Consider the following 27989-nt stretch of genomic DNA (forward strand, 5'->3'; position numbering starts at 1 on the left):
CTGCTGAGCCGTCCCCTTACCTCTTATTGTGTCACCTCGAAATTCATATTATATAGGATTTCCCTTATGGAGAATCTGCCATAAAAATCTGTTAGCGCGCCGGCCCGTGTCAGGACAGCAGGCCGCTGTCTGGGGCTAAACGCCGTCCGAGAGGATCAAATTTGTTTCAGCGGTAAGCAGAACTGTTTAAATGTTATTTATTTGCCATGCTCCTAAGAAAATATATTGTGAAGTGCAACATTGATTTAGGACGTAACAATGTCTGTGGCGTGGGGGGTCGCGGGAAAAAGAAGGGATTTATGAATCCTTTGCTCAACTCCTTTAATTGAATTTTCCAAATCTCTCGTCGCACACAAATAATCAATACCCTGTAGTGGGGCAAGAGGCTCGGCCTTACAGAGTTATTGCGGCCCTTTTCTCGCCCATTTTGTGCTCATCAGCACATAAAGATGATCCGGGGCATTTGTAATGCTTCGGCAAGCTGCTGTATTTATGGCCCTGAGCTGATCTCCAATGGCTAAGGAGGACACGACCCTTTATGAAGTACCCAAAAACTTCTGCTCGGGCTGGACAGGATGTTGGGAATGACTCCCAGATTCCCCCATGCCTTTGGTCCCGCTGCGTTTGGCTGAGATGGACGGTGGGGTTTGAGTTTAAAGCGGCCGTGATAGACAGCCAGGCATGCTAAAGGAATGGCTTCAGTCGTTGGCCCAGGTTTGGAGTTTAAATACATGAGTTTAAAATATATACAAGTTGAAATACCTGAGCTTAATTACCCTGCTTCTCTATTTACCCCAGCTGACTGGGCAGAGTGGTCACGCCAGCATCACGCTGGCACCAGGGCTGGCCTCACTGCCGACAGGCTCAGGTGACATGACAGGCTGCCCTCACATATGCCCCAGTCCACTGCGCCACCATGTGCAACAGTGTTGCTTCTCTAAGAAGGAGTCCTCCAAAGACATTTACAAGTGACTGAAGAAGCACAAAACGAACAGCAGTGTGACATGGATGAACCATGTTTACACAATAGACTAGAGACAGTCTCAACATCCTTAGCATTTGTTGTTATATCTTTTTGTGCACTCATTTTTTGTGAGAATGTGTTTTATAGGGTGTTAAAATCAAAACTCTGTTAGACAATGTACTTCTGTGCCAAGTAAGGGTAAGGTTGTTGTTCGCCCCGTCGGGATTTATTTTTGGATAATGACCTCTGGACAATACATTATCCCGCTTATTATACGGTAACTTGCCAAAAAATATAGAAGACATTCCTCCAACATACCTATTTTTAATGATTTAGTTGCCGTTTCATGAGTCCCGTTTAGAAATAAATAGTTCTTCAAGCAAATAGAACTTTGAAGTTCCAGGTGTTGCATAGCAACCCATTACTTGCTGACTTCAAATAACCATGAGTCTGTTACGTTAAAATGACCGCACTTCTTGCGGAATGATATGAAAGATGTGAATTAGAAGCACAAAACCTGTTGCCAATGACAGCGGTCATTATCTTTTCCCAGCGGTCTGTTAACAGGAAATAATGTAGGGTAGAACGTTGGGATGGCCCATTCAAATCAACGGTACTTTTTGGAACATTCTGAAAAGGGACCAAATATTTTTGAATATTATAAGTCATGCAATTATATTACACCCACACGACTTATTTTAGAAGAACATAGTGAAACCTAGAAGACTGTACCAGTTTAGTGGCATAATTTTACCAACATCTGTGCCAATTACCACTGCCTTGATTTACAAACAATTATACCTTTTTCAAAAATGTGTATCTACTCTCTTTACTTTGATCAAGAAACGTACGTATACTTTCTTTACTTTGATCAAAATAAACACACACACACACACACACACACACACACACACACACACACACACACACACACACACACACACACACACACACACACACACACACACACACACACACACACACACACACACACACACACACACACACACACACAGTCATGCTAACATTTGCAAAAACAAATACTTCCTCTACCCTAAACCTGTATACACTGGCAAATCATCTCCCAGTCATCTGATGCTCAGGCATCACAGGGCTTGGCTCTTGAACAGTCCCAACTGACTGTTTGTTTGCTTTGTACGTATATCAGCCCCCCGCCCCCCCTGCCCCCCCTCCCCAAGACACATTTGGCCGTTCCTGCTGCAGCTCTCGAGAAAACATCCCCTGCTCCTGTTGTTGTAAGGCCTGCTTCATGCCGCAGCGAGAAATTTCATGCTCCACCATGTGATAAAAATGTGACATTCCTTCTGTGTTGGGCCACATGCAAGCGGATGCGTGAAGGTTTCCCCCGGCATGACGAATTAAAACAATTTCGGACAACCTTATCTTAAAAACACTGAACTTTACCCCCCCCCCCACCCACACCAAACAATTCTCCCCATTCAGTTTCCACACATCACCATTATGTGATCAAATCACAAGTGAAGCTGTAGCTAGAGGCGTTATGTAGGCCTCAAATAATCACAATAATTCTGTCACAAGGGCCCGCAGCGCTTGCTTGTGTAGAGAAAACTAAATGTTGTTTTGCTCAGTGAATAAAAAGGAGAAAAAGGTCCCTTTCAGGCGTGTTGAACACAGTGGCCATAAAAGATTGCTCATGGCTTTTAGATGTGGAAATATGAGGCGCACAGATGATCAAGAGTCAGTCTGATCCCTGCACACACAGAGACACGGGGCCACATTTTTCAGGAGCCTGAAATCAATCTTCTCCCTGTAAGTGAGTGGAATAGCAAATAGTTTGCTTTTCCTCCCCGTTTTGGATTATGAAAAGGTTGCCATAGTAATAGTGTGATTATAGATGATTCCACAAAGAGGGTAACGTATCTGAGTCATTAGAGAAACAATGATGACTTGGTTTGGAACATAAATGTTATTTACTTTGTGCCGTCAGAGTGCCTGGTTTATTAAGCCTACAATGTTATCTCAGTGGATTGTTTTTATATTAAGTGTAATGCAATAGAGCTCAATAGCCAAGACTAAACTGTTGACAATGCAGGAAATAACAGTAGTGGTAAGGGCGATGAAAGGTTGAAACAAGGACACAGATTTAGCTGGTTTTTATGTTTCTGATATCTGTACCAATGTTCTTCATGAAAAAGTCTGGTGTTACAATGAATGCAAGAGTAATTCACTCACCTGTTAAATGACTCTCTCTAACAATCCTCCCCATGGCAATACTTGATTCAACTTTATCCACTGAAATTTGAGACGTATTTGTTATTTTGATGGCACATGATTGTAATGATTTCATACTTAAAACCTTCTCAAAACCACATAGTTGTGGTGATGTCACATAACTTAAATAATCAGACTAACATTTGAAATATTCAGCTATATGCCATGTTCACTCATTCATGTACATGTTATAAAATTGTGTGTTAGTGTGTGAACGTGTGTGTGAGCACTCACCGAGCCTCCTATGCTCCTCTAGCTCTTTCAGCAGGTCACCAGTGCCCCGTGAAAAGAGTCTTTTCAACTCGCTGCTGCCCTCTAATGGCTGAGCCCAAAAACAAAAAATGCTCAACTGCAGTACCCATTAAGCAATGAATAATGAATAATCATTAACAATGAACAATCCACCTTTTTTGAACTCATCACATGATCTTATCACATGAGGTTTACAACAATAGCATTTGTGCCTCTCAATATATAAACATAAAAGCAACAGTTGCAAAACAATTCATGCAAACCAGCCACTGTGATTACATTTCAGATTACATGTTTCGGGTGAAATGTACTCAGTTGGATGGAAATTAATTTACGTATCAGACTGCTACAGCTGATTTACTCACCAATTGACTCTCCAGATCCTGTCTAGCGTTCAGGATGGACTGTGCTGACTTTTCCAGATTGGAGCGCAACTTTTCTAGCCTGGAAAAAACAGGGGACAGCCGCCATTCCAATACTTGTGGCTTTTAATTGATTTTTTTTTGTCATTAACATAAGAAAAAGACTTCTAAGATGTTACCCTTTAGGTTTATAGTTCAGGCAAAATGGTCCCTTGAACTATAAAAAGGGAAATAAATGTGGCCAGACACTTTTTGTAGGAAAGCATTTTGATCTGACCTCACCAAACCACCCTTCTGCCTTCTCCCAAAATGACCGAGCAGGCCATCACGCAGAGAGACAGAAGACTGTACTCCCACATGATATGAGATGCATCACCGGTTCTTCTTTCAGCCTCCTCTGATGTTTTTATGTATATTTAAAGAGCTTCCTTCCTTAACTACGGCACTATAAAATTCAAAACTAATGCTTGTATTGATGGATCGCAAGAACACCAAGTTAGTGTGCTTTGGGGATGGAAATAATCCAATTCTTATCCAACTATTTTTAGTGCTGTGTAAATCATTGCGGATTAGTCTAATGATATAGACAGAGAGAGCCACTGTGCCTCCACGTCCTGTCATTAAACTCGGATCTGTCACAACCATCATCAGACAAGTGACAGTGAAGGGGTCCGCTGATGACAGAAGAATCATTCTTATCATTGCCGAACATAACATGGAACTGCGTAGGGCTTTCACGGGGCACATATAGAATGTGAGCATGTGTGCATCTGTATGTGTAACACCAAATTAATGCCACACAGTGATGATAAACCTAAGATCACTGAGTTTGTCAACATAGTACAGCACAGTTTTAATTAGCCTAAATGTGAAATGTCAGTGTAAGCTAATGCATTTTGTATGTCAGTTCAGCAAGAATGAGACAGACCTTAACAGCAAGGTATTACTGTTTTAATATGTGACCCAAACAAGAAAGCTTCAGTCCTATGGAGTACATAGAGAACACTTGGGACATGGCTGTGTCCAATGCACAACAGTATCAACACCCATATCATGCTTCAGCACACAATCTATAAACAACTGAGCGATGTCAAGTTGCCTCCCACACACCACAGGTAAATCCCTGAGCAGTAAAAATCATGTACTCACTTCTTCTGTGTTGCAGATTGGGCTTTGCAGGCACTGGTGGTCTCCTCACTGGCTTGGTAATTGCCTGTTAATGACACACCAAATGTCCGCAATTCATCAAATCAACATGCACATTAGGCCTACTATAGCTGGTGGTTACACCATGGAAAGCAGTTCTGTGTGTACTACCACAGCATATACCTAAACCTTAATTACACAACTGTGTTTTTCACAACAGCACTACTATACAGTGTAGTACCATAAATGCTACCTAAACCCTGACACTCTGAAAAGACTTGTGGTCGCATAGGTGATAGTTCACTATCAGCAGAGCAGGGTGACCTCCGTGTAAATGGCACTTGACACTAGAAGGGTGTACACACCTTGAGTTGCTGGGCCAGGGCTCATTAGATGAGTACCTGTGAGAGGTGAGAAGGTGTTCTCCAAAGCTGGCCTCTTAAGTGGTGTCTTGGGGATAAGAATGATCTTGGTTATGTCATTAGACCTATCATTCATAATTGCACATATAGATCCCCAGTTTACAATACAATTGTTTGTCAACAATGGCTCACAGGTTGAAGACAGGATGTAAAACATCTGCGACAACTTTTCTCTGTATCAAAGGTAACTGTTGTAACTGTGATCGTGGAGCTGCAAAGGCCAGTGATTGAAGAAATAAGTGTATTTATTTTACCACACAAATAACACGAATTAGCATGCTAACATTTGGAGTATTTTGTAAGTCCCTTACCCTTTTCTTGTCCTCTAATCGTAGAGCCCTTTTCACTCTAAGGACAAAAAAGAAACTGGTCAAAATGTTTTCAATTTGACAACGCTCGAATTTGTTTTGACGTTGGCCACATTGGGTGGTCTCCGCTTACTCTCCCTCTGTTTTATGTAAAGTGAACACAGTTTAGTTTAGTTACTCTACATCCCCTAATATTCAGATAAGACAGACAGAAGATTACGTTGATGCAATACGTTATACTCACGGCATTTTGAGATGTCTAGCTAAATGACACAAATGCCAAGACGATAATATGATTTGGAATTTGGCGCGATGTGCTGAGCATTTACTTCCTCTGGAAACATAGTTTGTAGAAAAGGGCCGTTGTGATCAAGTAAAGCATTTTGACATACACTCTTAATTTATGCAAATATGAAAATGAAGACGTAAGGGGTTGAACTATGAAGAGATTGTTTAAGACTGACATCAAAGCAGTTGTCTGTATGACATTTCGTAGTTGTTTTGTTTTTTAAGAGGACCGTTTCTACGTGTATCCGGAGTGTTTTAATGGCACACCAACACTGGAGTTGTTTATATGGCAACGTATAATAGCAACGTGTGCGGTAGCAAACAGTGAAGATTTGTGCCTTGTTAGTCCAGACAGCAAGCAGTTGTTTGCAGAAATGAAAATGCGTGTTGCAAATGTGATTTAGTTGATTTAGGAAATATGAAATACATTTTTTTTTTCAGTTGGTAGGTGATATCTCTCAGTGCACAGTAAGTTGCTGGCTGATGGCGAAAGGTTCTTAGCTGATCTTAAGTGAATACAGCGATTTAGCTAGATGTTCACATGCTAACATTTGTAGCTAGATCGGAGCAATGTAGCAAATGTTAACGTGTATGCAACGTTGTTCAAATTATCTAATGTAAACTGTTTGTTAGTTAGACTAGTCATTTCCACAGAACCCAATTTAGCAAGCTATCCATCCCAGCTTGTGGGGTAAATTAGCAAGCTAGCTGGGATCTTGTGCAGAATGTCCAAATCAAATCGAACCGAAGAGGAGAACTTCTACATGAACTGCAGGGCAGCATACCTGTCCGTTTTTAAATCAAGTTTATCAAACATCACCTCCAAAGAACAATTATGCCACGGTAAGGTATAATGACAAACTTCTTTGCCATTTTAAGAAATGTAATTAATGGAGGCTTGATGCCCAAACTGGCTGTAAAGTAACTTCTAGCCTAAATATTTGCTGGTTTAAACACAGTAGAGATAGTTATGCTTCGAAATAAATGACAACAATATAATGTGATTCGCAAATATTATCTAATTAACTGTTATTGATTTATTCTTTGGTACAGTCGTTTAACGCCATACTCCATATCCATTCCTAGTTCTTCAACAGGCAGGCCGTAACCCCTCACAGAAGCTCCTGAATAAATACTGGACTCCTAGGACGAAGAGGCTGAACTTTGATGATTTCTGTGCAATATTGCAGAAGGATAAGCCAACCGAGCATGACGAAGTTCTTAGAGTGTTTAGGAAACTGGACATTAATGGAGATGGGTTCATCTCGCACAGTGAACTGCAGAAAGTTGTCACCACGGTTTGTGCCCAGTCTAACAACACTACATTACCATCCACTGTCTCTCTGTAAACCATGTCAATATTGGTCAGATGTATTTTAATCAGCAATGCATTTTTACCAATGACTTTATTTTGTGTTGTTTATGTCCTTTAGATGGGTGAGAAGATGACTGATGAAGAAGTCAATGAGATTTTCTCACTAATTGACAGCAACAAAGATGGGAAACTTGACTATGCTGAGGTTAGCCTCGAACAGAAGCCCACATACCACATTCTGCAAACTCATACAGCTCCAGAAAAGAACTGAGTGATAGCCACATGCACATATGAGTGTTTTGTAGACCATGGATCATAGCAGATTTCTGCCATCACTGTTAGATTGTTTACATTGCTGCTGTTATCCCACACGTGCATCTTTAAAAAGTAGTAATACACACACACACACACCTGGTTAGTCTTGATAGAGATGTCTGCTGAAAAAGGTATGATGTATGGCCCCATGGAATATAAACTCCTTTGTTTCAGTTCTGCAGAATGCTCGGGTCCACAGCAGAGCAGTGTCAGACAGCAGCCCTTGAGAAATTGGAGGCTGATGCCAAACTCAGGAGGCAAAACTTTGGCAACCAGTCGGACAGCTCGCCCAAGAGCTCTGTCTCTCCTGCAGCAGCCCCCCCACCCCAAGATAAAGGGGAACCTGATGCAGCCCTGCTCAGGAAAGGTACAGTGCTCTTGGATAAAAGTCTAAGTACAGTGTGGATGTTTTAAACCACTGCTAAATATGGCAGCAAAAAAAGATATTCCATGGCAGGTTCCATTGACGGGGACAACAGCTACTTACGATTTTTGCTAACATTCAAAACACTTCTGTTTATAACACAAAGCACATACACACAAAAAAAGAAAATGGAATTAGTTTGGTGCAATGGTTGGTGTTATCTTATTAGGCAACAAATAATCACTTGTGATTTGTGAAGTTAGCGATGGGAGAGCATGTTTAAACAATGTGATTAAGGCAATAGCCTAGTACTCAAAGGTGCATCTCTTCAGAAGGTGAGAGATGGCACCACTCAGTCAGCATGACACACAGAGATGAATGACATCTGCACTGAGGATTACATTGATGTGCCAGGGACTCTAATCTAAAGCACAGAATGGACAGTGCTGGGTTGTTTATTTTATGACTGTCCCCTTCTGAGAACCATATGAGCTAAAAATAGCATTACATCATCACTTGATAGCAGGGGAATTATTAGAAGGGACAAAGGCAGTACTTTGGTTCTCTCAAGAGGAATGGAGGCATATTGCTGGTGTACAGTATATTTAAAAATTATGTATGTGACGTGTTTGTGTGTAAGTCAATTATTACTTACTTATTCCATGCTCATTGCTGACTTAGACCTCCTTGAAAGCTTTATCACTTAAGATGCAGATATTTTTCATGCCAAGTAATCTTCTTTGAATATGAATTAGGCTGAGGGAGAGACATTAAGAGAGGAGTTCAGGGAGAGACTTATAATAGAAGTGTAGAAGGGAGAGATGAGTGTGGATGAGAGGAAAGGAAAAAAACTGTCAAAAGGGCAAAACAGTAGGAGAAAAAAACAGAGCGGTCAAAGGGAATGAGAAGAGGGCTGATAGAAAGTGAAAGTAATTTTATTTATTAATTTATTTTTGTTTGGGGGGGGGGGGGGGCTGCTATAACTCCTACAAAATCTGGAAGGATGTAATGGAAGCTCAAGGGAGATTCTGATAGAAGGTGTAAAGGGAGCGCACCACAGACAGACATGTTTGTGTCCCTAGCTCTCTGTGTGGTCACTGTGTGTTCATGTTATTGATTGGAAGAGCCCCATATGACCCAAGGGGACAAAGGGATTTGGAAATCATCTCCGGGAGAGCCCCGCTAACCCAAAATAAATAACCTTTCACACGGTGTCTGGATTACCCCATTATGCGCCACCTCTTTGAGTTATTGATTTATTTCCCTTCATTTTGTTTTTGCCACAAGCACAGTCTGGTCTTGTTGTGTGTGCAGGAGGAGGGGATCACGCATGTACCCTGACTTCAGACATGCTCTTGTATGCCTGAGGAAAACATTTGGTGTGTAGAGTTTTGATAGGATAGGCTGTTATTCTGTCCACCATTTGCAATTTACAAACAAAATTGCTTGCATTTTCGGTCCCCAAGTTTTGCTCTCTAAATTAAGAGTTGCCTTTGTAAAAATATATTGTATTTTCCTTTTTTGGAAAAAGAGCATCCAATTAAACTGTTTTCCAGCTTTCCTCAGTCAACTCTGTTAGCATTGCATCAATAGTTTGTTTCAATTAGGGGAGAGAAATGAGTTGTGTGTTAGTTAATGAATTGGAAGGTATGCAATTGGGGTTTAATTAAAATGTTGCATCTGAGGAATGGGGCTTTAGATTGAAGGGCCGCTCCTGGTACCACGTTTCTAATTGAAGTCTTTTGGCCCTAATCAGTGCTAGTATGGATGGATCTCCAGGCATTTTAAGACTGCATGCTTAATTTGTGCGTGTGTGTGCGTGTGTGTGTGTGTGTGTGTGTGTGTGTGTGTACTCAGACAGCCGCTCCTCTTCACGGCCATCGTCGGCTCGCAGTCGTCGTTCTTCTATCTCCACAGCCATCACCATGGCAGCAAGCAGCAGCAGAAGTGCCAAACTGATGGAGCCGAAATCTTTACAGGTACTGCAGCGCTTTGGTCCCTGATATATGATTGATCATACTGGAACAGCAACCAACTAGGTTTATTCCATAAGGATTACTTATTCCATAATGTTACTGATAACTACAGAACGATCATTTTATTGACATGCTATCAACTTGCAACAAGCAAATCTCCAACTGAGAAATTCATTGTTTTTGTTTGAAAACACATTTAGAAGTTTTCCCCTCTCCCTCTGCAATGTCTCATCAGAAGAAAACTATGAAGTGAAAATGCAGTTCTTGGACTCCCCCACAGACAGACCTCCAGACTGATCGTGTCCGCTGCTGTTCTGTTGTTCCCGGGTTTCGTGGTGGCAAATTTACACCGGGTCGATGTAGCATAGAGTGTGTGCATCGATTCTCAGCTCTTTGTTTGCCCTCCTTTTGACTTAACCTCCTCTGGTTTGCTTTACTGCTCCCCAAAAAATAATAGTCGCCCGCATCAAAAAGATGGTGAGATTGGAAAAAGCCAGACGCACGGCGTCTGTGGAGGAGGTGGCGGCTGACGCGGGGGTATGAAGTATGAGTGTGCTGAGATTACTGCCAGGAAGTTCTGTTAACAGCCACAACAGCAGCTCAGGCCTTGGGCTAGTAATTGGGAAATGATTCGCTGGTGGGGTCGAGGCACAGCACTTCCCACACCACCACTCACCCCTCACCCCCCTGTAAATCAGACATGGGGTTGGAGAGGGTGACATGACTGGGTATTAGCCCCGGCCGACTGACCTATCTCCCGGGGACCCTCCATCAGGGAGAGGCAGAGTGGACACACAGCTTGGGGGGGTTTGATCCAGACTCCTCCGGTTGGACAAACCGTGGAGGTGCGTGTTATGGTTTGATGGTTTTTGGTCCTGGGCACATTTCACGAGCTGACATAAAACCAGCAAGAGGAAATGGCCTTTTACTTGGAGAAGTGTCACGGCAGAAACACATTTAGTTTGGGGGGTCTTTGTTTAACTTGGTGATTTACCGACTGCTCTTTAGAAGATGTAGACGGCTGTTGTTGGCACACCATTGCATTCGGAGGATGGAATGGGTCTCCGAGGGGTTGAAAGAACAGCCTCTCCAGTTGGACTTCTTGCCTCTCCATCCAAAGTCCCCGTTGTCTTTAATATAGCTGTGGTTTAGCGCCGCCATGAAGACAGCTTTATAACAGCAATAACACACACAAAATATTTTGATGGAAATTTTGGAAGTAGTAGTAAATCACTGCATGTATCGTTGCTTGTATTTCGATGTAATGATATGTTTTGTGTTTGGTTATTTCCCAATATTTTTACCAAGAGGAAAGTATCCTCAGGCCATGGGCATTCATGCATCACGGAAAACATGTACATGCATCAGTGTCTAAGGGAGAACACGAGGCTTGGTCTGGGCCCGCTGTGTGCCTTTGTTAGGAGATTGTGTGGAGGATGGTCTGTTATGGTCTGTTTTCTGTTGTTAAATCTAAGCTGTGTCACCATAGCACCACCCTGTGGCTGTCAGAGGTACTAGGCCACTCCAATTCCGATGCCAAACTGAGCACAGCATTTTCTTTTATAGGGGAACATTAAAGGTTAATGAATATTTTGACTGGATTTATGATTGAGTTTGATACTAATGGTAAGTTTTTATTATAATATTAATCTAATAAGGTCATGATTTTTACATCGCACCATCACAATTTATGTTGAACGATTCTTTCTCTGCCCCCTTTGCTGGGATTGTGTAGACCCAGAAGTTCTCCAAACGAATCAATCACTCTGTTTATGCGAATCTGTATTGGCTATTTATTATTAGCAAGCTCTTTTATTGTGTTTGAAACAATGCAGTGCATTTAATACATAAAGGGTATATATGTTGTTCTGATGCTGATGGTGATGTGTACACACAGATCATGATTTTATGAACTACGTGTATATCTTCTGTCTTGTGAAGGAGTGGCATCATAGCCATCTGAAAGGATGTTTTTTCCTGGAGGAGGATGGAACCGTGGTGTCTCTACAGTATCGACTGGACATCCCCCAGAACACCACTGTTTACCTCACCATACAACCCCTCAACCTCAGCCAGACCCAGGGTAAGTACAGTGCCCCCCCTGGGTAAGGACTGATTACTGCATACATGTGGGCAATACCAGAACCTAGAGTCAAGAGATTCAGTAAGGACAGAGATTTCATACTGCACTATCTACAAGTGAAGAGTATTAATTCCCTCATGTCGTATGGCATGGTTGTGTTTTAGACAAGCCGTCTCCGTGGATGTCTGTAGACACAGCTCTGCTCGTCATTAGAGCCAATGAGGGGAAGGAGGACTCCAATGTGTTGGGTGTTACTGAGATTCGGGATAAAGAGGTCAGTCTGGAATGGCTACGAAGACATGTTCAGGTTTTGTCCTAGAACCTACAAGTGAATGAGAGTTCACTACAGTGTTGTTAGATAGTGGCTCGTTAGTCATTTGATAAATCACCTGTTTTGTCTGTTTCTATGCTTGGAATATGGACTTCTGTGACAATTTTTTTTTCAAATTGAAAATATACTTCACTGCTCAAAAAAATTAAAGGAACATTTTTTGAACAGGGTATGTCATGAATTCAATTGCACTTTTTTTTTATAATTATCTGGTCAGTTAAGTAGCAGAGGGGGTTGTTAATCAGTTTCAGCTGCATTGGTGTTGATGGAATTAACAACAGGTGCACTAGAGGGGCAACAATGAGACGACCCCCAAAATAGGGGTGGTTTTGCATGTGGAGGCCATTTCAAGTTTCTCTCTCTTGATCATTTCGACTGGTTTTCCATTAGTGTTGGCTTTAGCTAGAGTCATTATCTCTACTGGGACCCTGAGGTGATTTCTTAACCCTACAGAAGTTGCACAGATTGTCCAACTCCTCCAGGATGGCACATCCACGAGTGCCGTTGCAAGGAGATTTGATGTGTCTCCCAGCATAATCTCCACAACATGGAGGAGATTCCAGGAGACGGGCAATTACTCTAGGAGAGCTGGACATGGCCGTAGAAGGTCCTAAACCCATCAGCAGGACCGATATCTGCTGCTTTGTGCAAGGAGGAACAGGTTAAGCACTGCCCGATCCCTACAGAATGACCTCCAGCAGGCCACTGGTGTGAATGTCTCTGCCCAAACAGTAAGAAACAGACTCCATGAGGGTGGCCTCAGGGCGCGACGTCCTGTAGTAGGCACTGTGCTCACTGCCCAGCACCGTGGAGCTCGATTGGCATTTGCCATAGAACACCAGAATTGGCATGTCCGCCACTGGCGCCCTGTGCTTTTCACAGATGAGAGCAGGTTCACCCTGAGCACCTGTGATAGACGTGAAAGGGTCTGGAGAAGCCAAGGAGAACACTATGCTGCCTAAGACATCGTTCAGCATGACTGGTTTGGTGGTGGGTCAGTGATGGTCTGGGTTGGCATATCCATGAAGGGACGCACAGACCTCTACAGGCTAGAGAACCGCAGTCTTACTGCCATTAGGTATCGGGATGAAATCCTTGAACCCATGGTCAGACCCTACGCTGGTGCAGTGGGTACTGGTTCCTCCTGATGCACGACAATGACTGGCTTTGTGTGGCAAGAGTATGCAGGCAGTACCTGGAGGATGAAGGAATTGATGCAATTGAATGGCCCTCACGATCACCTGACCTAAACCTGATAGAACACCTCTGGGACATTATGTTTCGGTCCATCAGACGGCGCCAGGTTGCTCCTCAGACTTTGCAGGAGCTCACTGATGCCCTTAGACAGATCTGGGAGGACATCCCACAAGACACCATCCGTTGCCTCATTAGGAGCATGCTGCAACGTTGTCAAGCATGCATACAAGCACGTGGGGGCCACACAAGATATCGAGAAGCATTTTGAGTTGCAGAAATTGAATTTTGGCAAAATGGACTAGCCTGCCACATCACTTTTTCACTATGATTTTTGGTGTGTCTATAAAATTGAGTCCTCTGTAGGCTGAAAACTTTTATTTCCATCAAAGATGTGGCATCCTTTTGTTCCTAAGACATTAAACTATCCATATCAGTATAGATATCCAACATAATTTTTTTTCACAATGAGATCTGATGTGTTTTCAAAGTGTTCCTTTAATTTTTTTGAGCAGTGTACTTCTCATATGGAGACCAAAATCACTGAATTTAACCATGGTAGGCCAGGCCAGGTCAATCGACTTATAACAGTAGTGTCATACGCATACACTTTGATGTTAGGGTTTGGTGTTTCATGCAAACAAATATGATGATTGAGTATCATGCCAAATTATTTTACTTTAATTACTTCTTTCCCTGTATTTGAAAAGGATAACTAGAGAAAAATGTCTAAAGTAGTACAATTAGTCTCACTGCTTTATAGAAGCCTGTTTAGATCAAAAAGTATATGGGAAACTTGGTTATACGTAAGCAAAATCTGGATTCTGCTTGTCCTGCCAAAATGTATATGATTGTATATGCTGCCCTCTGGTGGCATTTAGTGACATTGTTTTGTGTGTATGTGTGGTGGTCCTGGCAGAGGTTTGTGTGGAAGGGGGAGTTGAGTGAGGGCACCTACCTCCTACTGCCCCTCAGCACAGGCTGCAGGCTGGTGCGGAGCAGGAAGCCCACGGCCACCGGCGCTGAACTGGTCTACAGGAACCAGGACTCGGGGGAGCTGGAGCTCACCAAAGAGTTCAGGTACACCAGCCAGAGACCTGGCCACACAATAACACGTTTACTAGGGGCTCTTTTCAACAGGAATTGTCAGTTGTCAGTGTTATTTTCTAACAGTTTTGGTGGCCAAATGAAAGAAGGAATGAGTGAATGGATAGCACCACAATTTGATTTCCTGTCTAAACACCACACTTGTTACAACACTTTCATCATAGTTCTTTGTGATATTACGTTGTAAGTGTTATGTAAAAGAAGTCTCATAGGCTGCACCATAGAATTGCTCCAGCCATGAACACTCTTGGTGTACATAGGTGAGGTCATGAGGCAGTTTTAGATGGGCAAGATTACTAGATATTGCTAGATTACTGGCAAAACTGGCATAGCAAGATTTTCCATACACAGAGGGACCAATTCAGAAGAGATTTTCAGCTGACATTGCACTCATGTATACCACAGGGAGGCGCTGTCTGACATATTTGAGGTGATTGACCTGGATGGGAACGGCCTGCTGAGTCTGGAGGAGTATAACCTGTTTGAGGAGAGGACCAGTGGAGAGAAGTGTGATGAGGACGCTTGGGCTGTCTGTAAAGGTGGGTGTCATCTGCAGGCTGAACAAGGGGAGGGATTAAGAACTGAAACTGCTCCCACAAAAAAAAGGCAAATAGGGGTTCTAGGAAAATGGCTTTTATTTTTTGAGAACACAACATTGCAACGCATAGAACTGCCCCAGTTCACATATGCACAACATGGACACCGCCCAGTGCACTGGTGGGACAAAATGTATGCTTTATTTATTCACAAATGGAATAAATCAATTTCCAAGTATCTGTTTTTTATGAGAATCAGTGACAATCAATCGTTGTTTCTACAGAATTGCATGATGGTATAAAGAAATGTATATTTGCTGTCATATCTCATATCTCTACCCCCCTCTCTTTCAATCTCTATTCATCCTGTCATTCCCTCTATCTCATATCTCTACCCCCTCACTTTCAATCTTTATTCATCCTGTCATTCCCTCTCTCATATCTCTACCCCCCTCTCTTTCACTCTCTATTCATCCTGAAATTCCCTCCATCTCATATCTCTACCCCCCTCTCTTTCAATCTCTATTCATCCTGGCTCTTCCTCAGAAAACTTTGACACAAAGAAGAACATGCTGACCAGGCAGGGCTTTCTGGAGCTGAACCTGATGGAGGCCAACGACCGTGAAGGAGACACCCGGGACCTCTGGATCACTCTGGAGGCCATGGGCTTCAACCGGGCCCTGGAGATGGTGGAGGTGAGGAACCTACTGCATCCATCACAAACCTGTGCAGGTCTTGCACCTGAGCAGTTGGTTGATGGACCTGTAGTCTAATGAAGGAAGAGAATGGAACCCAGTACCCCACTGTTACTGATGGATGAAGTGTAGTGCAGGGGGCTCCAGAAGTCAGATAGAGAGTTGAGAACCTCTGATATAAATGATAAGCACAGATGTCATTGATATTTATTGTATGTGTATTCACAGCATTCTTACAATAGCCCCATTTGTATGTGGTTATACTTTCTACCACTCAATTGACTTGGACATTAAAACAACATGAGCTCTGATGGGTCCTGTGTGTGTTGTGTCTCCCCTCAGGCATGTCCGTTCATAGTGGACGTGTACTGTGAGGATGTGAAGCCCACACTGCAGCCGCTGAATCTGGACTCGGGCCCCAGGATGCTCACCACGGCGCTGCAGCGCTCCATCGTCAGCAGAGGAGAGGCCAGGCCCATCAAGGGCCACGAGGGCGTCACCGTGTACACGTGCAGAGGGGAGAGCAGGATCTCCTCCGCCATCGCCAACAAGGTACCTCAGCGCACCTCACCTCCTCACATGCTCCAGCCTTTCAGCGGCTCTCAGACTGCATGGAAAGAGATTTGACTAGAATTAAAAACAGAGCTTTGGCATCCTCTGCTGAATTATTGTAAAACATGTAAGCAGAAGATTTTATTTTAAGAGAGGATTCATGCTGCTTTAAAAGGTAAGAGAAAACTGATCTTGTGGTTGAAATCATTTGGCTTTCAGAACCAAGCTATTCTTAGCATCCATGTCCAGGCTAACAATGATTAGTGTCCGTGCTGTAGTTTCAGTGGTACTTATCATGCTGCTGTTGTTCATGTCCGGATGGCAAGTCCAAGTTTAAGTTCAAGTTTATTTATATAGCACATTTCATATGTTATACAAAGACGCAACACCAGGCCTGCTGTTGGTTGCCTTTCTGTGGGGAAGTACGTACACTATGGCCATGGTTGGTCTACTGCTGTGGACCTGCTTACTTATAACGACAACGATAATTCAAGTATACTGAAGATATGGTACTGTGTGGTTTTCCTTCAGATAAGCACCACATGCTGTTGAGGTTCTTCTTGTGTTCTCTTCCAGAGCAACCAGAAAGTGATGGTGCATGTGAACAGTGAACAGAGCAAGAACTGTGTCAGCAGCAGAGGGATGAGTGTGTTCGCTGTGGAGGTGCCTGCCAGGTCTAAGATGGTAAGTCTCAGTAAACACACATATACACACCTTTACCAAACACGGATCATAATCTATTGTGTCTCCTCACGGACTGCTTCTGCAATGTTCAGCGGAGAAAGTCATGCTCATTTAGAAAATGGATACAAACAATCTGTCTTATACGTGTTGAAACTGCTGGGGAGGGATTTGACTTAAATATGGGAGATAACAATGATATGATTGTTATAAATGGTGAAACACAAAGCAATGATACAAATAGGCAGTCTTGTGAAGTTGAGGGCAGGTTTGAGAAGGAAGTGTCTGTGGTTCCAGCTTGAGCAGTGGTGCAATTTGTCACTATCCGCCTTCAAAATTTCAACAACTCTCCACACCAGATGTATCAATCACAAGTGACAAAATCACCCCTGGCCTTGCGAGGTTATGAGCTCAATCATGTGCTGATGCCTTTTCTTTCTCAGGTTTGTCAACATGTTATGCCTGTAAACGAGAAACTGGACTGGATTTACAGCTGTGTGGAGAGCATAGTCTCATAAGCATCTCATAAGTGTCTCACACAATGACTGACACCATTCCTGTGGATGTACCTCTTCTATCAGGTACAAATACAGCAAGGTTAAAGTTCTATCAGAAGAAGGGATTAACTCATGTTTCTTTGTTGTACTCATAGTAGCCTACTATTCGCTGTGTATTCGATTCATGTAATTGTCCTGTAATCTCAAGTGACCTTTTTTAAGTGTTTGTATTATTATGTCTGTATGCGTTTGCACATGTTTTGAATGTAATAATGTCTTAATAATGAACAAGCACTGCACATATCAAACTCGGAGCTCCCTCCCTTTGTGGCAGATGACATATCAAAACCACTTTAAAATGTAATGTAATGTAACACTACATTGTGTCCATCCTTTTCTTTTGTAATTTATCAATGTATCACCTTGAATAAATAAATCCATGTTTATTCTGTTGTCTTAATTGGGATGCAGAGTATTGTGCGTTTGGCCTGTGATGGTCCCAGCCAGAGCAGCCATGTGCGCCCATCCTTCCCGTCTGCATAGCCTTTTATTCTTGCTGAGACAGTTTGTGGCGTTGGCAGCCAAATGCATTCCGTTGGGTTGCACACAGGCATCAACTTTATCTGCCCTTGGCCTTTAGTGGCAAAAGCAGCCCTGACCTTCTATATATACCGTGAGTGCAGTCATTTTACCCTTTGACCTTCTCTACTGTAACTGTAGAGCAGCCCTCTAAATGTCACATGGTGTGAGGGAGCGTATTTAAACCACCGTCTGACCCTCGCAGGCTTTCTCTCTTGCAGTCAAAAGTTAAACAACAGCCCCTGGACTGACCTGTATTTCTAGGTTATAATTAGAGTCCACTGCCTACTATTACGCGAGAGAGGGCTGTCTTATTCCATACAGGCCCGTTCAGTATGCAAGAACACTTATCTGTGTGTGATTAATTGATTATTAATGTATCAGGTAAAGGGGAAAAAAAGCCCTGTCATCTCTAGGCCTTTGTCTAAAGCCAGGGTAGTAACCTCTGTACTTCTTCTTCGAGTTCAAACGAACTGTGACACAATCGCCAAACAAAGCTGCCCTAGTGCCCTGTCCTGTTCAGTGGGGAGTCCTGTGGGAGCAATGTTGCTTTTCTCTGATACCACATCAAAAAGCACTGTGAAACCCTTTCAGTCTTGCAAGATACTATGCAAAAAGTGTTCAACCCTTGAAACAAGGACATTTCAGAAAAGTTTGCCATTAGACACAACATTCAAAAAGTGAAATGCTAGCACATCCAAAATGCCTCTTGAAGTTGTAAGCAATGCACGCTACGTGGGAGAAAAGGACCATCTAACGGCATAGTTTTCTCTGTATTATTTAAAGGCTTAATCTGGTGGTGAGACAACATTCCCGCATGTTCTCACCTTAAATATTGGAAATTTACCAACAACACTTGAATACTCACAAAGAAATGTTGCACACCCCTTTAAGGACCGATGTAGGCGTGCCTGCAGAGGAGGGAACAAACTAACGCGTGTTTGGTGTGTACGTGGGGAAGTTTTCACCGTGAAGATTCTTCCGTGGACACGGATCACACAGGTCAAGCCTTGGGGGAAAATGGTGAAAATTACAGTGGTCAAAACCAAGGCGTATGCCGACCAGAAACCCGGGACCAGCGGACTTAGGAAAAGAGTAACCGTCTTCCAGCAAAATGAGCACTATGCTGAAAATTTCATTCAGAGCACTATATCTGTCGTCGAGCCTGCAGTCAGGCAAGAGAGCACTTTGGTTGTCGGTGGAGATGGAAGATTTTTCATGAAAGATGCTATTCAACTCATCGTGCAGATTGCGGCAGCTAATGGGGTTAGTATTCTGTTGTGCCACGTTGAAAGCCCATTTTTGTTTCTGCGCTTGGCCCAACTAAGAGTTAGCATCTAAGCTATTTGCCTTGGAAATCATGGTTAGCCCTTGCACAAGATATCACCATCAAAATGTGTTACTTCGCCAATATATCATTAAGATTAGGCTTATCGGTTGCAATAATGTTGTTTTTGCTCAGCTGCCAAGAGGCTCACTGTAAAAAGTAAATGATAAGTATAATAGAAGCTGACCAGTTAGCGTATCTGAAAAAATGAACAAGCTAGTGTAAATTAAAAAGCAGTTGCTGTGTGATGTAACAAGATCGCCGTCTGACTCCATATTACTTTGCGATTGACCATATAACTTATAGAGTGTGTCTATCGTCCCAGATTTGATTCTGCCACAAGATCTCTTTGATATTTCCATGACACATGCTGGAGATGTTCCTTGCTCGTTGGTACCTTTGACATTTCGTGCTCGCATGGCAAGACGGCGCAGCCTATCCAACTATGGCAGGTTGCACTGTATCACTGTAGGACTTTCGTGTCGCTAGTAGGTAACTCTGCAAAGTCCCCAACAAAGTGATACATTGTTGTATGTAATGGGAAACATTGTGGCAATAATGTTGCATAAATAACAGTAGCGATGGTGACCGAACTTGGACACACTGACGGCCCTGTTGCCGCGGTGACTGTAGTGCAAACGTGCTCACTGTCACGTTGCAGCACACGCCCTCTATGGTTGCAGTTCAACACACACACACACACACACACACACACACATACTCGAGAGCATGTACAACACTGGCGGGATTAAAAAGACAAAATGTTCTATTAAACGACGCATGGTGGACCAATTATGAACGTAGCCTATTATGAATGAAAACAAAGCATCAAGTTACTATGCCATTGCATACACACATTATTTGTTCCTTTCCTCTAATTGACTCACTTCGATTTTATGATTGCTTTCCATCTTCACCATGCAATTATACAGTAATGCCTAAAGGCAGGTAAGAAGAATGTTGCTTAGACTTCATGGCATAATTATCCTTTTTGTATATACTTGTTGAATATACTTGTCCACATTGTTTGGCCTTTAGCAAGGAGGAACTGCACAGCAGCCTGTGTCCTTGAAAGGGACTGATCCTGTTTCGACTTACTTTGGTGCAATCTGTATTCAGTATCATCTCATTTCAAACGAAGATCCTACACATCTCCCATTCTGAATTGGCTAAAGTGTACAGATTATGTAAAATTGTCATTAATCAAACTAATTTAAAATATGTTAAATTGCTTTGAAACTAAATGTGGGCATAGTGTATTTGCATTGTCATTTTAGATGGTAGACGGAGACATACCCTACCTTTGAACTCCAGTCGAAATATTGAAATGGTTGTACACACAATATATGTGACAAGCATTTTGTTTGTTGTGATAGATAGCTGACTACTTCAGGACCAATTTCCCTAAACCTGGAATACTTCCATATACTTCGAATAATTCCAGTTGTATGATCCACGTCTCTTTGCACCTGCAGATTGGCCGGCTGGTCATTGGCCAGAATGGGATCATGTCCACCCCTGCTGTGTCCTGTGTGATCCGGAAGATCAAGGCTGTTGGAGGGATCATTCTGACGGCCAGCCATAATCCAGGTGGTCCAAGTGGAGACTTTGGCATCAAGTACAACATTTCCAGCGGAGGTAAATCAAACCAACTGAAATTAATGAAAGTTTTTTTTTTCATCTACTCACTATGATGTAATTGTCTTTGTAAAACACTCTTACTATCGTAGCTCAGTCTTAAACTCAGGTTCTAGACCTTTAGTGTTTCCTGTACCTGTTGCAGGAAGATATTATACCTCATGAATTATTAAAATGGTAAGTAATCTGTCAGAACACGGTGAAATTGAATGGTAATATGGAAATGGAAATGGAGCCCTAGTGACTGTTTTAATGGCAGAGATAGTGACACACACACACTCAGGGTAATGTCTGAGTGCTGATGGTTTTTGATGACACTTGACATCAATTGTGGGATGCACAGATATTGAACACAATGCAGAGTTTAATGAGATCGAGGTGGTGCCTCTAGCACTAAGTAGTCCAGGACCACCACAAGTAACCATCTTGATTTTGTCTCAGGACCTGCACCGGAAGGAGTCACAAACAAGATCTACGATATCAGCAAAAGTATCACAGAGTACCATATCTGTCCTGACCTTAAAGTGGACCTGTCTAAAATTGGTAAACAGACCTTTGAGGTGGACACCTTCAAGCCGTTTACAGGTAGGGCGTTCCCCGGTCCTGGAGGTGGTTTTTATGTGATCAAAAGCACTAAGCTTGATATACTAAATGTTTTAGCATTTCTAAGATAACAGTTGGATGTCAGCATCTATATATCAGTGCAGAAGTATGTTTTATCAGATTTGCTCTGCTAAGTTTGGTTGCAGCCATAATATCCTGTTTGATTTGTTTTTATGACAGTGGAAATTGTGGATTGTGTGGAGGCCTATGCTGAGATGCTGAGAGGCATCTTTGATTTCCCTGCCTTGAAGGAGCTGCTGTCTGGACCCAATCATATCAAAGTGAACCTGGATGCTATGCATGGAGGTGAGAACTGGCCATTTATACCTGGGATGAAACTGAACAAGGTATATTGTCCAACTGGTTGGTACGCCCCCTACAGTTCAATACATGCATGTGCACTGAGGTATTGCCCACTGTCTGTCAACTTCCTATAATTTCCAAAATGTGCTTATTGCGCAGAAGACTGCATTAGCGTTGTAAATTCAGATTCACAGAACATCTCTGGAGCCTAACAGAATTTCTTAGTGCTCTGTATGCAAAGAATGCAACAGACTCAAAACTATAGCAGGCAGCTTTTCTCCTCTTGAAATTCTTGTGGTAATACTCAGCAATCTTTTCCCCTTAGTTCCCTTAGGCATGTTGAACAGAGCTGGTGACTAAGTTTTCAGCTATTGTGTCTTCAAGTATTGCCCAATAATTTGATCCCTCACAACATATTGAATTTTAACGTGTGAAAAAAAACAACCAAAGTTTTGCATTGCTTTTCAGATGGTTACAAGCTGACGTTTCTTGAAGTAATATTTAGATTAGATTCAACTTTATTGTCATTATACAGAGTACAAGTACTGAGATAACGAAATGCAGTTTAGCATCTAACCAGTAAGTGCAAATAGCAATAAAAGTGCAGAGTATGTGTAAATGTAGGGTGGACTAAGTGAATAAATATGATATGTACAGTAAGAGTTAGAATATGACACAGAATTGTAATATTGTAATATGAACAGAAATTAAATAGCAGCAATTGAGCTAAGAGTGAGGTATGATAAGTATATAAAGTGCAGGTGAAAGTGAACTGATGGTAACTAGTGAAATCAAGAGAATGAGGTAGTAAAGTACAATCTATACAGGTAATACAGTGAAGTGGATACAGTTTTAAAAAGACATTAAGGTGCAAATGTTCAATGGCTGGAGGAGGGTGTGTGGCAGTCAAGCCAGGTATAGGGGGGGAGGAATGAGGTGTAGTGCAAATGTTCAGTGGCTGGAGGAGGGTGTGTGGCAGTCAAGCCAGGGTGGCCAGGGTTAAATGCATTGAAATATTTCTGCATAACTCAACACAATTTTGCACTCTCTTGGTTTTGCTCATTGTCAGTGGTTGGACCTTACGTAAAGAAGATCGTCTGTGAGGAGCTTGGCTCTCCTGCCAACTCTGCTGTAAATTGTGTTCCATCGGAAGATTTTGGAGGTCACCACCCTGACCCCAATTTAACCTATGCTGCTGACCTGGTCAAGACCATGAAGGGAGGCGAATATGACTTTGGAGCGGCTTTTGATGGTGATGGTGTACGTCCGTATTCCTCTGTCAGGGTTTAAGGGAAGAATAGAAAACAACATGAAGCATGCAGATGAATCCATGTGAGATAAACAGAGCACTGTAGTGGATTTGTAATGTTGTATAGAATTGGATCAATGAAATTTGTAACCAACACCAGCGTTGGTAAGCCACAGCACTGATGGCAGGTACCAGATCAGCTGAGCCTAACTCTGCCTGTCCCTGCCCTTTTACGACCACAAACATCCTTAGGATCGAGAGGAAATGTTTGAAAGTCTATTGCAACGTTAAGAAATGTATTGAATGAGAACATGAAGCCACATCTTCTATCCATACAATTTTTTAGGATGTCTTTATTATTTTGTATAGGTAGATGCTGCATTTAGTGTGTTGCATCGCACTCACTCTTTGGCCTCTGATCTTCTCCACGTAGGACCGTAACATGGTGCTGGGCAAACATGGCTTCTTTGTGAACCCCTCGGACTCTGTAGCTGCTATCGCGGCCAACATCACCTGCATCCCCTACTTCCAGAAGACTGGCGTGAAGGGGCTGGCCCGCAGCATGCCCACCAGCGGAGCTCTGGACAAGTAAGCATTGCCCCGACCAAGAGGTAAAAGGAAGTATGGATAGATGGATAAAGACAGATTATTGGTACTATTAAAAGACCAGCTCACAGTTTTATAAAAATACATTATGTGTTACGGGTCTGGATTATGCGCTTTAAATAAATCATTGCCAGTTCCAGGAAAAGGTCATTATTGATAATTGATTATTATGCATGGTAGTACTTTCATAATAAATACATTTTCTGTTCCACAATGTAATCAAAATCTACAGTATTGTTTTAAGACAATAGAACCAACAGAAGTGTAACTTTCCCTAATCTCTATCTGTTTCTGCGGTAAGACCTGAAACGCTCGGGTTTCTTCAAAAACATTTATCCAACAAAACCACAGACCCTGAACAGACCATGTTGAAAGGACTGTTTAGTAGAGTTTCATTCAAGTCTTTTTTTTTCTTTTTAGAGTTATCAAATCTGTTAGCATAATGTTTCTGTGTTCACTGATGTCATGTAAGCTTCCCACGTATTATTATAAAAAGTCAGAAGATGAAAAACTGAGTTGGGCCTTGAACCACACCATCTCTATAGTTATGAGAGTTGTGCTATTTGGTTAAGTATGATGGTGATTCTGTGCTGCTCACGTATGTTGACACAAGTCTGTATGAACAGCAATGATGGGCCCCAGGCTAACATCCGTTCCTTATGCTGGGGACCAATCTAAAGCTCTGTGGCGGAGAGCTGTCTGTTATTTTTTCTTGGTTGGCCTTTATAGAGACTTGTGCATTTACATACAGTAGATTTCAGATAAATATAAGTCCTAATTCAGTGTTATTTGAGATGGTTTATCTGTATTGTGCATGCTGACAAAATGCTAATGTGTGTGTGTGTGTTTGTGTCTGTGTGTGTCAGTGTGGCCAAAGCTCTGAAGATGGAACTGTATGAGACTCCTACTGGCTGGAAGTTCTTTGGGAACCTGATGGATGCTGGCAAGCTGTCACTGTGTGGAGAGGAGAGCTTTGGCACTGGTAAGAAGAGCAGGAACCATCCAACACCCACTCAGTTGTTCCTCTCACACTTCATAGTGCCACTCTAATGTGCTTACTGTCAAACCATACCAAAACCAAACACACCATAACCAAAATACACATGCTATAAAGAGTGCCATGTTACCACAGTCTTTTGGTTACGTCAAGTGAGAAAAATAGCCAAGTACTACACCAATATTGTACATGCAAAACACAGAACAGCAAGTGGACTAGTGAACAAAGAAGAGCAGTTGAGAGAATGGGAGTGAAAAGAAGTGAATGAAAGAGTAAGAGATATGCTTCTACTTGTCTTCACACTGCTCATCTGTTGCCTCATAGGCTCTGACCATATCAGGGAGAAGGATGGGCTGTGGGCAGTCCTTGCCTGGCTGTCAATCTTAGCGTCGCGCAAACAGAGTGTGGAGGACATCATGAAAGACCACTGGAAGAAATTTGGACGCAATTTTTTCACAAGGTGATTTGGGAAGAGATGAAGTTTTAAATCAGAGGAAAGGTAGAACGGGTTGTCCATCGAGGCCTGCGAGAGAAGGGCGTTTTTCCTACAGATTTCAATCCACAGATTGAAAAATACTGCCCTCTATTGGCCAAATATGATACTACTTGTTATTTAGGGGTGTTAGACTACATTGCACTATTTGCTTCCACCTACAGAAATCTAGATCTAAATCTACAATCTGTCTTTGCTGATATAATTTGTGAACCTTTATGATGCACTTTGTCTTACTTATCTTGTCTTTTGATGAGTCTCTATTGTTTTTGCGTCACATTACATTACACTTTTACGAGGTCTTACTTTCTGCCACTACAGGTATGATTATGAAGAGGTGAACTCCGATGCTGCCAGTAAGATGATGAAAGACCTGGAGGCTGCCATGTCTGACAAGTCCTTTGTCGGAAAGAAATTCTCCTCGGGTGATAAGACATATGAAGTGGCGATCGCTGATAACTTCATGTACACAGACCCAGTAGATGGGAGCGTATCAAAGAACCAGGTTAGTGATGGATGGAGTCGGCCCACCCTGAGTACTATTCAGAGAAGAAGGTTTCTAGGAACAACAGGATCAAATCGGCACAATATTAGAATTCAAGTTTCTCACAATAGTTGTTATATCATGACAACATTCCCTCTACTGTATACATGCTAAACATATTAGTGCTCACTGAAGCCCTTTGGGTGTCCGACATTTCTCAAGTAGAATTCTGTCCAATCTGAAATGGACAAATACAGAATCTCCCCCTCTCCCTTTGGCAAGCTGTGCTCAGTTCTACTCTCATGGTCATCTGCATTCTGACAGTTACAATGTAGAGTTTACAATGTTGCATATTTATGATCGATATTATTATTGTGGCCCATATCTCTGTCCTCTTGTGCCTTCCAAACAGCCAGCTGCTCTCCAGTTCTGTGCTGGCTCTGGCCGCTTGGCCATGCATGGGACACCGATCATACGCTAACGTATAGGGTCTGTGTGGACTGAGATCCTGTGCCGAATACGGCCACGCTGTTCCAAGATCAGTGACCTGGCAGGATTCAACTCTCTATTCACACCCCGGGGACAAGCTGTCCTAATGCGAACCCACAGCACAGCTGCACACACGATGGGGACCGCAATGGGGAAATAAAATATACATAATTTATCAAAATAATGTAATTTACATTCACTTCCAAAATCTCTTATTTGCCAGAGGAAGAGATCATGTGATTCAGTGGTGTTTTCTTTCTTTCCTTTTTCTTTTTCAAAAGAAGTCCCCTGTTGTTTCTTTGGTTTCATTTTTTTCGAAAGAATGGAGGTCATAGTGGTAGAGTAGAGTAGAGTAGAGCAGAGCAGGACTGGGGTGAGCTAGCGGTCTGTGGATGTTTAGGAACAGGGCTCACTTTCATGCAGACTTATGTTTTGTTCCTCTCCCTGCAATCGTCCGGCCTGCATCCTCTGATTACCCATCTTCCCTCTCTTTTTCTCCTGTTCTTCAGGGCCTGAGGATCATCTTCTCTGATGGCTCGCGTATCATTTTCCGCCTCAGCGGGACGGGCAGCGCCGGGGCGACTATCAGGCTCTACATAGACAGCTATGAGAAGGACCCGCAGAAGATCAACCAGGAGGCGCAGGTTAGGGATTGGCCAGCGGCTGTGCGGTGATTGAGTGTGACAGGCGTGTGTTAGACAACACAGTGGGCGCTCTGCTGCACTGCTCTCCGGCGTCTCAGTGTGTGTGAGGAAATGTTTCTGCTCAGATGGAGCGAAAGGTCCACCACACTGTCTCACCTAATCACTCGCAAAACTCTGCAGAGACCAGCGGCTCAGGAATCCAGGCACCCCCACCTTTTTCACTTATATACACACACACACCCACACCCACACACACACCCACACCCACACACACACACACACCCACACTCACGTGCACACACACACACCCACACGTGCACACACACACACACACACACATACACACACTCTCCCTTGCACGCAGGCCATATCAGGGTCAACATGAACAGGGGAAATCAAATGAAATGAAAAACATAGACGGCATACATTCCTGTCCAATCATTTAAACCCAAGGCTAGATGTGGCAGCCAAGTCTTGCCATAGCAGCTGCTTGTCTTGGCCCCACGTATTAGAGAACGAGACGAATATTTCAACTTATAGTTATCATAGCTATCTTATTTTGACCCGTGGATGCCAAGATGTTCTCCACGGATGATATGTGTGTGTTCTGGCCTGGGGAGGTATCATAAACGTGTCTTTGTCCTCTTTCAGGTGATGCTGGCTCCTCTGGTGGACATTGCATTGAAGATCTCTCAGCTTCAGGAGAACACTGGACGCACTGCCCCCACTGTGATCACATAAAGGCCTTATCCCACCTCCCCACCAAACCCGTCCACTCACAGCCACCCCTCAACCCCCCAATACATGATCTGTCAACGGTTCACCTCAGTACAGTAACACAAACTGCCAAAACAATAGTAAACTAACACAAAACATGCAAATAAAGGGAAATGTTCCAAAAGAACATGAATGGTACCTTTTATTCTTTTCAAGAGA

The 27989-nt window shown here is 42.8% G+C and overlaps 2 protein-coding genes across 2 annotated transcripts; both read left to right on the forward strand.

Annotated features, from left to right (window-relative positions):
* Positions 1-6720: 6720 nt before the first annotated feature.
* efcab7 (EF-hand calcium binding domain 7) lies at positions 6721-18059 on the forward strand (the record flags this gene model as incomplete). The annotated part of the gene is made up of 13 exons (XM_080832471.1): positions 6721-6838; positions 7082-7293; positions 7429-7515; positions 7800-7992; positions 9847-9968; positions 11907-12048; positions 12213-12322; positions 14493-14653; positions 15086-15219; positions 15763-15911; positions 16254-16463; positions 17040-17147; positions 17588-18059. The coding sequence occupies 13 exons, from the start codon at positions 6721-6723 to the stop codon at positions 17660-17662; spliced, it is 1821 nt and encodes a 606-aa protein (XP_080688597.1). The 3' UTR covers positions 17663-18059.
* Positions 18060-19171: 1112 nt separating this feature from the next.
* Positions 19172-27957, forward strand: pgm1 (phosphoglucomutase 1). The gene is made up of 11 exons (XM_080832472.1): positions 19172-19486; positions 21023-21185; positions 21627-21770; positions 21969-22094; positions 23161-23351; positions 23774-23928; positions 24813-24928; positions 25268-25403; positions 25758-25941; positions 26919-27053; positions 27705-27957. The coding sequence occupies exons 1-11, from the start codon at positions 19241-19243 to the stop codon at positions 27792-27794; spliced, it is 1686 nt and encodes a 561-aa protein (XP_080688598.1). The 5' UTR covers positions 19172-19240; the 3' UTR covers positions 27795-27957.
* The last annotated feature ends 32 nt before the right edge of the window (positions 27958-27989 follow it).

The sequence above is a fragment of the Sprattus sprattus genome (genome assembly GCF_963457725.1).
Source record: "Sprattus sprattus genome assembly, chromosome: 2".
Classification (NCBI taxonomy): Eukaryota; Metazoa; Chordata; class Actinopteri; order Clupeiformes; family Clupeidae; genus Sprattus; species Sprattus sprattus.